The sequence below is a fragment of the Numenius arquata genome, chromosome 9 (genome assembly GCF_964106895.1).
Source record: "Numenius arquata chromosome 9, bNumArq3.hap1.1, whole genome shotgun sequence".
NCBI classification, from domain to species: Eukaryota; Metazoa; Chordata; class Aves; order Charadriiformes; family Scolopacidae; genus Numenius; species Numenius arquata.
Genome location: NC_133584.1, coordinates 58238 through 71305, shown reverse-complemented (window position 1 = coordinate 71305; position 13068 = coordinate 58238). Strand labels below are relative to the sequence as shown.

The window sequence follows — 13068 nt, the reverse complement described above, 5'->3', positions numbered from 1 at the left end:
ATTATTCATGCCATTCACAGCTTTATGGACCTCTCAAATACCTGTGCCCTGCCTTTATTCCTCTGTTCTATCCAGCTGAAAAGTCTTAAATTTATGCTCGTGTGGAAGCTGTTCCAATCCCAACTGTTCTCATTGCTCACAGAAAGCAATTTTAAGTATAATACCCTTTTTGAACTGAAGTGACAGGGGACTGACTCTGGTGTTCAAAAAGGAGGCAAACCGTAGGTTTTTAAGTGGTATGGTAACGTTTCCTGCTTTATTCTTTGTGTCTTTTGTAACAATTCTTTATTGTCTTTTAGCCTTTTTGATAATGCCGAGTAGTGAGCTGCTGTTTTTCAATAAATATCTGAATGATTCCTTCCCTTCTGGTTAGCGATACCTGGTTTAGGCTTGTTTTGCTTCTGTGAGCATTTCTTTAGTGTTATCAACACCGTGTAGTATCACCTGGTTCATTGCTTGTATTGGTATATTAAGAAGTTGCTGAGCTAGAAAAAGTGCTGTCTGATTTCTGTTTGATAATGCAGCCATGATTTATTAGACATTTCTTTCAAGAGCAGTGCTGGAGCCTCTTATGTGACATTACCAATGACAACTTCAAGGTTTTAGTTTCCCAGAAAACTGTATGTGCTTGCAGGCAATCAGGGTACCAGCAGTTGATGAACACCAGAAAAAATAGTGGGGATTCAGAAACCTGAATTAACAGTGTGGAGATTGTGGGTAGTTCTTGTGCTTCAGTCTTTTGCCCCAGAAATGTAGAACTGCTTAGGAGTATAATTTCTTCCTGATAACCTCTATGCTTTGAAGATTTTCTAATGTGACACAGGATTGTGTGGTCTTTCTTTGAATCTTAATTGTACAGTAGTGTGATGCATTTGTTTCTTGATAGTTGTACCTGTGGGATTTTGACAGCCTTGCCCAGCTGGAGGCGAGCAATGTTCTCGGGTAGGGGTTTGCGTATATAATTGCCTGTACGGCAAGAGGTTGTGAAGGCCTTTCAGAGGCAGTGCCCTGGTCTCTTACCAGCGCATCTTTTCCACCTTTGCTGAGAAGATTCTGTTGTGCAGCTCTGGAGAGTTTAAATATTTTTCACAGTGAGAGTTTAAGAACATTATCTATGGGCTGCCTAAAAATACAGTATCTTGCAATTGTGCTTTCTTATTAAAAAGCTGGTCTTGTTTATAAGGGGTGAAAAACTTCTATGCTGACAAATGCAGTGGTTTTGGAAGAGTTTTTTTTTTTTAACTTTCAGGCATTTTTTGTGTGCTCTGAAAAACAATGATTCTGCAAATAGCCTGTGGCATCACCTAGGACAAGCTGTTATCAGCAATAGAGTGTTTGGGCAGATCTGCCTGGGGCTCTGGCAAAGGCTAACACAGAAAACGATCTGAATTCCTCTGCTGTAACCAGAAAATCAGTGAGGAAAGGAAAACTTCTCCCCGCTACTGAGTCCTTTGAGACATCTTTGGCAGGTCCTATATTAATGCTGATTTGAGTGGATTTAGTAAGGTGTTATTGCCCTCAGTGAGTCAGTAATTTAATATAAATTGATTGAGAAGTCTTTTAATTCAGATTTCAAGTGTTGCATTTTTTTGAGTCACTCCATGTGTCGTAATGTTCTCTTGTTTTCTTACTACTTTGCTATCTTATTTTGTAATCGTCGCTTCAGGTTTAGTGAATGAGTTCCTTGAGATGAGGACCATGAATTGTTGACAACATGCTTAGGCACTATTTACAAACTTTGGTTAAACAAATAACGGACAGATTTATGCAATTATCGCTTTCCTGTCCTTGTCCTTGACGTGAGCGGAGGCGAGGTGTCCTAATGTGCTATATGATTACATGTTAATGTAGTACAGACTAGGTCTCCGATAAAAGGGGGCATTTCTGACAAAGGTTACGTGATGCGAGGTTTGGAACCCAGCGCTTGCTATTGATACGCATTTAGTGCTTTGCTGTTACTATGTTTTTAGAAGGCTACAAGGCACTTACAGTTGCTGTTTTCAAAGAAATAAAATAACTTTGCTCTGGTATCACAGAATCACAGAATTGTCAGAGTTGGAAGGGACCTCTAGAGATCCTCTAGTCCAACTCCCCCGCCAAAGCAGGGTTGCCCAGAGCACATCACTCAGGGCTGCATCCAGGCGGGGCTTGAAGATCTCCAGAGAAGGGGACTCCACACCCTCCCTGGGCAGCCTGTTCCAGGGCTCTGCCACCCTCACCGGAAAGAAGTTTTTCCTCATATTTGAATGGAACTTCCCATGTTCCAGCTCGTGCCTGTTGCCCCTTGTCCTATCACTGGGAACCACTGAAAAGAGTCCAACTCCATCCTCCTTCAACCCACCCTTTAGGTACTTGTAAACACAGATAAGGTCTCCCCTCAGCCTTCTCTTCTCCAGGCTAAAGAGCCCCAGCTCTTTGAGCCTTTCCTCATAAGGGAGATGCTCCAATCCCTGAATCATCTTTGTTGCCCTTCGCTGGACTCTCTCCAGCAGTTCCCTGTCTCTCTTGAACTGGGGAGCCCAGAACTGGACGCAGTATTCCAGTTGTGGCCTCACCAGTGCAGAGTAGAGGGGGAGAATGACCTCCCTCGACCTACTGGCCACACTCTTCCCTACGGAGCCCAGGATCCCATTGGCCCTCTTGGCGACAAGGGCACATTGCTGGCTCATGGAAAGTTTGCTATCCACCAGGACCCCCAGATCCTTCTCCTCAGTAGTGCTTTCCAGAAGATCCACCCCTAACCTATATTGGTGCCTGGGGTTCTTCCTCCCCAGGTGTAGGACCCTACACTTGCCCTTGTTGAACCTCATTAGGTTCTTCTCTGCCCAGCTCTCCAGCCTGTCCAGGTCATGCTGGATGGCGGCACAGCCCTCTGGAGTGTTGGCCAGCCCTCCCAGTTTGGTATCATCAGCCAACTTGCTGAGGATACACTCTGTCCCCCACGTTGAACAGGACTGGGCCGAGTATTGACCCCTGGGGGACACTGCTGGTTACAGGCCTCCAACTTGACCCTGCTCCATTAATCACAACTGATAAAGGGTAAATGTAGTATCTCTTTTTGTGAGACAACCAAGAGGATTTTTACCTCAGAACTGAGTTTTTCCTACATTTCAAAAAATCTAGAATACAACCAGGTACTATGTCACGGCGATAAATCGTCCATTACGTTACAGAACCAGTAGCCAGCCCTTTGCTGGTATAGACACCAGACTGACCTCCGCAGACAGTCCTGCCACTTGGGGCTTCTGATCCAAGGGTTGGTTTGGGCTCTGCAGCATTTTGCCTACTCCTTGTCATTACTATTTCCTTCCTCCTCTTAGATTAGGTCTGCCTGTCACTAGGGCTGTGAAAAATCTCCTGAGATTAAGGGTTGCCTTTTCCGCAGCTGTTAATAAAGTTGCCGAGCCATTGAGAAGTGTTGCTGGGAGCAGAGAAAATTGTCATCTTTGCTACCTTTAGTTTAGGGGAAAAGAGAAAAAGCAGGAAACATGATAAAAGAAAGTACAATTCTGCTTAATGAATATTCCTTTTTTTAAATCTAATTCAAGGTATTTTTGAAGAAGGGAGTTCAGTAGTATTCAGAAAATAATTTGAATTTTCTGTGGATAAGAATATCTAAATTATACTAAGAGGGTGTAAATTCATTAAGAATGTATGTTGTAATTTCACTGCCTAAGCCAGTCACTGATTTCCTGAACTGATGTCATAGGTACTTGATTTTGTAATTTTTCTCTACTGTATTTCCTGTGGCAGGATGCAAGATTAGTCTGGTGTATCCGTTTATCCTTTATATGCACAGGCACGACACCGGTGTTAATTTGTTTTACAAATGCGGCAATCTCATGCGGATGGAGAACGTGTGCCTTCTGTGTCTTTGCTGCCAGGCTGAAGCCTGTCCTGTAAGATATTTAAATGACAAGTGATTGCTGTTGTGCAATAATTTACAGAAGAAAGAGGTGCAATGTTTCTGGAGCCTTGGACTTTGAACAGGGTTTTGGAGTCTGACTCTGCTCTGTCCTGTCAAAGCAGGTTGAATGCCAGGATGCCTTGGAAGCGGCCGCTCGGGCGGAGGGCCTGCCACTGGACCCCTCCGTGCATTCCCAGCTGAGGATGCTGGACCAAGAGCATCACAAGGGCAAATACCACCATGGCCTGAATGCCCTCAAACCCATACGGACGACTTCCAAGTGAGTCTGTAGGCTACAAAAGAACTGATGCAGCATTTGCTTTTCAAACCAGTCGCAAAGCAGGATTGCAGCTGTAGGTCTGATGACTGATACTGAAAACAGTAGAATTTGTTTAGCAACTGTGACTGGCCTGGGCCGTTTGGTACTCTGAGTACTGTCAATGAGAGGAGGCTTTGTCTTTCACAGGGATTTACGATTCTGTTTGTTTTCTTTTTCATTTGTTTGTGATTTTTTTCTTTTAGACACCAGCATCCTGTTGATAATGCTGGGCTCTTTTCCTGCATGACCTTCTCCTGGCTCACTCCTCTGGCCCACAGAGCGTACAAGAAAGGGGAGTTGTTTATGGATGATGTGTGGTCTTTATCAAGGCATGAGTCTTCAGATGTCAACTGTAGAAGGTAGAGACATCTTGTTCCTTATTATTTTCTTGATTCCTCTTTTTTGTACATTAGTTCATAGGCTGTGATATGGTATTGCCCTAGAAAAGGGCACTGATATTTTGTTCTGCCTTTCTCAGAATAGTGGAATTAAATTTAGTTTTATCCTTCTTAGATGACTTCCTCCTGCTGCATTGTTTCTGTACTCTTGCCGATTTCAGTCAACTTAGAGGATTCTGTCTCCAGGAGTGTTTTGCAATTGTTTTTCTCTTTTTGCATGTCTTTAAACTATTTTTAATAAAACACAATGATTTCTGAAGGCTACGCTGGAAAAAATTTTGTGCTAAACTAATGAAAAGTAATACTGACAGTAACAAGGTGATTTGAATATGCGTCAGATCTTGCAATCAGGCTAACCTTTTATGGCTAATGAGAATTTTTCAGGTTTTGACTCCACGAGTCAGATCAGCAAGGAGAGACTGTGACGAGTCAGTGTATTGAGATTGCCAAACAGACTCCAGGCGAAGCAAAAGTCATTTAGTTTTTCATCCCTCTCTTTTGTCAAAGTAACGCAGCATAGATATTTCAAGATGCAGATATTTCTTTTTGCCTCCTAGAATGTACCATGTATTTATTTATCTTGGTATCCAGTAATGTTTGTTGCTTTGATCTGGGGAAAAGCTTGGAATTTTCACAAAGAGATACCAATGAGACTGTACCTTATCTCACGGTGAAAAAATTATGAGGAGGCTTCTGTTTTTATCAGGCTGGAGAGATTGTGGCAGGAAGAACTGCAGGAAAGCGGGCCCGATGATGCTTCTCTCCGGAGGGTTGTGTGGATTTTCTGCCGCACCAGGCTCATCATTTCCATAGTGTGTTTGATGATCACACAGCTCGCGGGTTTTAGTGGACCAGTAAGTAATATCCATCCTTTTTTTAACAACCCCAGAGGGCTCCATCTCATGGCCAACTGTAAAAGTCTTAAGGTTTCATTGCAGAATCACTGAAATGTTTTGACTAGCTAGAAATTTTGGGGCAAAATTCCAGAGTGATAAGATAATCCGAGATAGGTTTCCTTCAGCTGGTGGATCAGTTGCTGAATACCAAGGCCAAGTTCTTGGAGAAGGGAGGGGGAGTTTAGATATCTTGGAGGAAATGCACACTTGGTTTTTCCCTTTGGTTTTGATTATAGTTTGAAGCTCTTCCTAAACTGGTATGTCATCTTTTTGTATAAAATTCTTATGTGCAGGTCTTTTAATTGTTTTCTTTTTCTTTTTGCAATTCTGTAAATTTACCTTGGAAAAAAGTTCAGTATGATAAATCATTAATCTTAGATTATTGGCATTAATAGCACAGTCTTCAAGAAGTGGAACAAAGTGATTTCATTAGAGCACTGCTTAAGAACTACCGTGAGCAGGCCTCCAGAAGCCTGCGGGTGTAGTCTTTACTGATCCTACAGAGAACGGTCAGAGAGGTTTGGTGTAGACGTGTTAGAGTGTGTCACTGCCGGTAGGAGCTGCTGCTGTTTGTGGCTGTGGGTCGTAACGAAGATAACAACATACGGGACTTGACATTCACACCATTTTTTGTCACCTGTTTGTTGCACGTGCTGTGCAGTTGAAATTTTGACTAAATTTATTCTCTACACATTTCCCTTGAGGAGTAGGAGCAGTATTACTGCTAGTAGTACACGTTTCAGTGTGCTGGTAAGCTGAAGGTTCATTTCTTGGGTAAGTACACTTGGGTGCACTGTTAGGTGAAGTGTCTTTTTAAAATGTTTTCCTGCTTTTAAATGTCTTATCAGAATGATGTTCTGCTTCTTAAGCCTTTTTAAAGTTTGCCTTGTTTCATGTAATATGAATAACAATAAATGTTTCTGTGGTATTATTTTCTTGGCAATAATTTATAGTAACTTGTATTATAAAATACACAAACGTACTTTGGTAATTAACAATAAATCATGATTAAGGTTTTAACAGCGCTAGTTTTCCCCAAGAAGAGCTTCTGTCATTGTTTCACTACAGGGCTTCAGTAGCTGCTTTTATCTGTAGCAAAGAACTTGCAGCAGGGTTGCCCCTAATCTCTGTAGCGTGGTTTTCTCAGTGTGTCTCAGCTGAACCGCTGGATGAGAGAGGGTGGGAGGGGAAGGAGGAAAACAAACCAGCCTGGCAAGGCTGGGGGCTACCACTGCAACTGATGCTCAATTTGGGTAATTTAAAATTATCTATAGACATTTGCCCATTTACAGGCAACCTTATTCATTTCTCTGAACAAGGAACCGTTCCCTTTTGGTTCCATCATTTGGCATGAAAAATAAGTCCTTACCATCCCTCCTCCCTGTTTTTAAAAATGGCATGCCTCATAGATATGCCTATGCTGTCTCCTCAGAACTATCAGGGCTTTACTGTAGTCACCTGAAGGTGGAAAAGGAGGTCAGGAAAAGCACTTGACTTGACCTCATGTATTGGGGAAAATGATAAAAATGGAGTTCAACGCTATATTAAATTTAAAAATTTCAATGGAATGTCCATAACGTTGAAATGCCAGCCAACAGCTGTGGCTTTGCTAATGATCATTGTGATGGTTATAACCGGAAAGGTGTTGTTGCAGACTTCCTGTGTGGGTTTTTTTGATATCATATAGATCCTTCAAGGATCTTCCTTTTTTTAAATTTTAATAAATTCTGCATCTGGCACAGTATCAAAACCCGTAACCTGCTGAGACAGCTGCATGTGTCAGACCGCCTTGCAATAACCATTAAAATGTACTAGTACAGGCGAGATGCTATTTATCTCCAGTGAATATTGGCTGTCGTTTGATCAGCTACCAAAACTTTCAAATTCGGGTTGAGGAGCAAAGAGGTTTTTTGATTACGAAAGATAATCAGTTTAACTCCAGGTCTGAACAATGTACCTGTTGGCAACTGTTCAGAGCTATTCTTCCTGTTTGGGAGATGGGGAAGCTGGCAGTGTTAGTGGAGAACAGCTTGTTGGCTCAGTTGTTGGAGGGGGAGTGGTAAGCTGCCGGAGGTAAGTTTCCCGAGGTCCCGTTGGCTCCAGCTGCAGCTGCCCCGTGGCGCGGTGCCTGCGGCAGGGATGCCGGCGCTGCAGTGGGACCAGTGACAGAAGCTGTTCTTTAGAATTTTCAGGATGGCTGTTTTCTGCGTCAGAATGAGACAATCCTGCTGGGCAGAGCCAACGCCAAGAGCGAAGGTAAGGTAATGTTTATTCAATGGGAATGCTTAAGACAGCCGAGCAGCTAGTACCAGCTACTGTGGTGATAGTCACAGGACTCCCTTTTTCCCCATTAGCTTGAGTTTTAGTTTTTGTACGGTGACTTTCTTGTTTTGTAAATAACTATGCTGGATCCTTGTCATTAAACGTGTTTGAATTTAAATAGTATGTGTTCAGATGTAAATGTTAATTTTGTGTGACTTTTTTCCCCTCCCTTTTCAAAATTCTTTAATCTGCTGTTTCCTCTTTTCTTTCTTCTGGAAAAAAAAAACCCAAAACAAACAAAAAAAAAAACAAACCAAAAAAACAATGGGGGATATAATGTAAGCTGGTCTCTTATTTCATCACGGGAGATGCTGAATCTATAAAATAGTGCTTAAAAATTGCACTAAAAAGTTTTGGGAGAAATGAGACCCCAGGAAACATCTGCTATCTTTATACATCCTCTCTTGGAGACTTTCAGCAATGCTGTGGTGTGTGAGAAAATGCTTGCTGTCTGCGACCATGCTGAGTTACAGCTCGTGAGGAAAAAGGGGGATTTTCACCCCGATTGCTCAGTGACTCAGTTGCATATGTTGGATTGAATACTGGAAAAAGAAGTCAGTAATCTCCTTAGTAACTGCAAACCAACTGTGTGCAGTTGTGGTCCAAACAGTCCACAGTCGATGTAAAATTAAATCCAAGTAAGGAGAAAGTTGGAATGCAATAGATCTGTGAATGTGAGCTCCTCACATTTGTTCAGGGATCAGTATGTAAATTTTCTCAGTGGCCATTGTAGACCCCGATGGACATCTGGCTTTAATTCACACCTGTGAAAGCGAAAGAGCAAAATTATTGACAGCATGTTTCCTTGGTTCTGACGTGCAGAATTATTTTCCTCAGAACAGTTGAATTTGATCTCTTTTTTTTCCTGTTATTTGGTACTGGGCTATAGCTATCAATACCTTTGCTGAAGTAGTGGGGTTTTGTTTTTTAACTCTCTCTTCAAACTATACAGAACTCTTATTTGCAAAACCTGGTTTAGCCAAGAGGACTTCAACGGACTATAATGTGAATGGCTTCTCAGATATTTTCTTTGGTCTCAGGGGGTTTTTTGTTGCTTTTTATTGTGGGCAAAGGTATTTCTCTGCTCTGTACTAGCATATCAAAAGCACCGGTGTCTTAAAGCATCATTTGTTGAAAAGCTCTCTAGGAAATCTTTTGCTGTCTTTGAAGCCTTATTGTAAGATACTTTTTAAACCAGATTTCAGAATTTGTGCAGCCTTAGAAGCCTCCTCTGTTGGCACCTGCAAGTTTGACTTCTCTTGGACTTCATGAACAAATACTGTTCTATTTTTGTATCTTTATAATTTTGTGTGTAGTTTCAAATCTAGTTTATGTTAGAGGCTAAGACTGACTGTTAGATATTAGCCCTTTATAATAATTCTGTATGTGCAGATTGTATGTTTATACAATGCTCTACCTGTTGTACAGTGTTTTTGAGATGTTACCATTTAAGATGGCACTTTATTTCCAATAAAAGCCTGTTGCTTCTCAGTCGATAGTATTTAATATTGCTGGTGATTGTGAGTTGTATGATGTTATATTGTGCCGTTGGACCACAAAGAGCTGGAGGTGGGAACTGGTGGTTCTGGGGGCTGTCCTTTCTCTGCAGGTGATGTTTGAAATGTGATTCCTGAGGTAAAGTGTTTACATTTTTGGGGGGAGAGGGCATGGGGAGGGATCGAATGGTTAATTTTTTTGTCTTTTTTTTTTCTCCCCCGTCCCCAATGATTTGTGGCATTGCGTACCTTGTGCTTTCTGCTTGTTTTTTTCTTTACTATTAAACTGCTGATGTTTATTTCCAGGAATGTTTTGCAAATGTCCTTCTCACTCTTCCCCTCTACAACTGTAGGTACATTGTTCCTTTTTATCAAATAAGCACGTTTGAAGCAAACCAAAGATAAAATAAAAAAAGGTCTTAATGTCACGTAAAGGAATGTTTCTTAATGTGCGCAGATGTATAAGTAGTGACTATATTTTAAAACTCTTCTATATGATAATGCATTGCTTTCAGCTAACTGACAGATTTATGTTAAGTTAGAAGACACGGAGGATTAGAAGCGTGCTGCGAGGAATATGGTTCCAAATTAAACTCTCTTTACTTACTAAATTTGACTCAGTGCTTGGCTCTCAGCAGGGCTTTGTGTTACAGTACTCCTTGTATTGACACCTTTTACTTCTAGAAAGAAGATGCTTTCTATTTCAAATGGCTCTTTTAAAAACAAAGTAGCCTACTTATTTCTAACTTAACATAAAGTTGTTGCATGGTCCTCTGGGATGATGGGGTGTTCATGCAAGCTTGCATTTCTTCCTGTAGGCGTTCGTTGTGAAACACCTTTTGGAGTACACCCAGCAGAGTGAGTCCAACCTGCAGTACAGCTTGTTTTTAGTTTTTGGCATCTTTATGACGGAAATAGTGCGATCTTGGTCCCTTGCGCTAACCTGGGCTTTGAATTACCGCACGGGGGTTAGACTGCGTGGAGCTATCTTGACAATGGCGTTTAAAAAAATTCTTAAGCTGAAGAACATCAAGGAGAAGTCTCTTGGAGAGGTAAGCTGCAGCATCAGTCTGAAAATTGCAGAGTGAAAATGGATATATGATATATTCCTTTGAGAATGAATTGTGCCTTAAGTCTGAATAATCTCTTATGTGTATTTTTCAGCTCATAAATGTTTGTTCCAATGATGGTCAGAGGATGTTTGAAGCTGCAGCAGTTGGCAGTTTGTTGGCTGGGGGCCCTATTGTGGCCATCTTAGGAATGGTTTATAATGTGATTATTCTGGGTCCAACAGGCTTCTTGGGCTCAGCTGTCTTCATCCTTTTCTACCCAGCAATGGTGAGTTGGAAAGAGTTAAGAGTCGCTTCATTTCTATTAGGTCAGACATATTGATAGTTCTGAATAGAAGGTGTTGAAACATGCTAGATTTAGCACATTTATGGCACTGCATGTTATTGAAGGTGTTTCTGAAGATGGGGTATGAAGTAGAAATTTGGAAACAGGAAGTTAAAAATGATGCAGAAAATTAGAAAATGGAAATAGGAAAACTGGAAATGGAATAGGAAAATGTAAATAGGAAAACTTATGGCATGACTGGTTGGATAGATGAGGGGAGGGCGGTGGATGTTGTCTACCTTGACTTCAGCAAGGCTTTTGACACGGTCTCCCACAGCATCCTCATAGGTAAGCTTAGGAAGTATGGATTAGAAGAATGGACAGTGAGGTGGATTGAAAACTGGCTGAAAGACAGAGCTCAGAGGGTCGTAATTAGGGACAGAGAGTCTAGTTGGAGGTCTGTAACAAGTGGAGTCCCCCAGGGGTCAGTACTGGGTCCAGTCTTCTTCAATATAGTCATCAATGACCTGGATGAGGGGACGGAGTGTACCCTCAGCAAGTTTGCTGACGATACAAAACAGGACACGATGGAGGGCTGTGCTGCCATACAGCGAGACCTGGACAGGCTGGAGAGTTGGGCAGAGAGGAACCTGATGTACCTCAATAAAGGCAAGTGTAGGGTGCTGCACCCGGGCAGCAATAACCCCCTGCACCAGTGCAGGTTGGGGGCTGACCTGCTGGAGAGCATCTCTGAGGAGAAAGACCTAGGAGTCCTGGTGGACAACAGGATGACCATGAGCCGACAACGTGCCCTTGTGGCCAAGAAGGCCAATGGCGTCCTGGGGTGCATCAGGAAGAGTGTGACCAGCAGGTCGAGAGAGGTTATCCTCTCCCTCTACTCTGCCCTGGTGAGGCCGCATCTGGAGCACTGTGTCCAGTTCTGGGCTCCCCAGTTCAAGAAGGACAGGGAACTGCTGGAGAGGGTACAGCAGAGGGCTACAAAGATGATGAGGGGCCTGGAGCATCTCCCTTATGAGGAGAGGCTGAGGGACTGCAGTCTTTTTAGTCTAGAGAAGAGAAGAGAAGACTGAGGGGGAATCTGATCAATGCTTATAAGTACTTAAAGGGTGGGTGTCAAGAGGATGGGTCCGGTCTTTTTTCAGCGGTGCCCAGGGATAGGACAAGAGGAAATGGGCACAAACTTGAATTTAAGAAGTTCCACCTAAACATGAGGAGGAACTTCTTTACTTTGAGGGTGGCAGAGCCCTGGAACAGGCTGCCCAGGGAGGTGGTGGAGTCTCCTTCTCTGGAGGTGTTCAAAACCTGCCTGGACACGTTCCTGTGCAACCTGCTCTGGGTGGACCTGCTTTGGTAGGGGGGTTGGACTAGATGATCTCCAGAGGTCCCTTCCAACCCCACGTGATTCTGTGATAGAGTTGACTGAGATAAATATACGTAGCTAAATTAAACTGCAGAATGCTCAGGTGTGTGTGGTCGAGGTTGGAAAGATACAAGGCTCCAGCTCATGTACTGGAGCTCAGTTTTGCATGAGCACGCCATGCTTGATTTCAGCAAAAGATGTGAAAAGCACCGTGCCTTGGAGAGGGCAGTTACTCTGCCCTGACTTCTCTGAGCTGTGAAATAGGCTAGTTCGAGGCAAAATGCCCTGCGAGGCTGCTGAAGATTTGTCACTGTGTTCATAATACCAGCTTTAAAAAGCATGGAGGCTGAATGCTGTGAGGTCCACTTCAGTCCGATTTGTCTGGCTAACAGTAGGATTAAAGTAATGGGAATTATATTTTAAAGAGGAGAATGAGGAGTGGAGTTTGATCATCTTTTCCAGTTCTTTTCAGCAGTCCTTCTGTATTGATGGGGACTCCAAAAGACATTGCAGGAGTATGAAGAAGGGCAAAGGGCTGAAAACTTCCTATAGTAGTGGGTTGGTTTTGAATTTCAGACCAGGGGTGGGATCAGAGTAAGAGTATCAGATACTTAGAAACATGGGAACAACTACTTATTTCTAGGTTGGTTTGGTAAAAAAGTTAAAACTGTTTTACCCGCTTCGTAGCACTGGCACGTGGCAGACACTGATCTGGCTGCGCTCGCTCGCACAGTCCAGCTCTGCTCTTTTGCTTATGGGACCAGGTTAAAAGGTTGGCTAAAATGGGTCATCTTGGTGTGTCTTTTGCTGAGAGTGTTTGTAGTCTTTGTGCTTCAGGAGCTCCGACAAATCTGGTACTATTCAGTTTGGTAGAAGTGCACACCTTTTTTTTTTTTTTCACAAATTTTTATTTTTGTTGAAACTTGCTATCATGCGCCTAGTGCTCAGTGCAGATGGAGCGGGAGGATAATGGACAGTGCTTCCAGCCAACTTTTACGTTAGAACAAGTTGCCT

General features: G+C 42.7%; 1 protein-coding gene across 4 annotated transcripts in view; it reads left to right on the top strand.

Moving 5' to 3' along the window:
* ABCC5 (ATP binding cassette subfamily C member 5) overlaps positions 1-13068 on the top strand; it is a 56252-nt gene that overhangs the window by 10859 nt on the left and 32325 nt on the right. For 2 of the 4 annotated variants that reach the window (XM_074154021.1, XM_074154020.1), the window contains exons 2-7: positions 3800-3810; positions 4030-4187; positions 4430-4585; positions 5331-5478; positions 10157-10390; positions 10503-10676. In XM_074154021.1, the coding sequence (XP_074010122.1) occupies positions 3800-3810; positions 4030-4187; positions 4430-4585; positions 5331-5478; positions 10157-10390; positions 10503-10676 (881 nt within the window). Of the gene's footprint in view, positions 1-3799; positions 3811-4026; positions 4188-4429; positions 4586-5330; positions 5479-10156; positions 10391-10502; positions 10677-13068 lie in introns of all 4 variants that reach the window. The other 2 variants (XM_074154018.1, XM_074154019.1) reach the window with 2 other exon arrangements.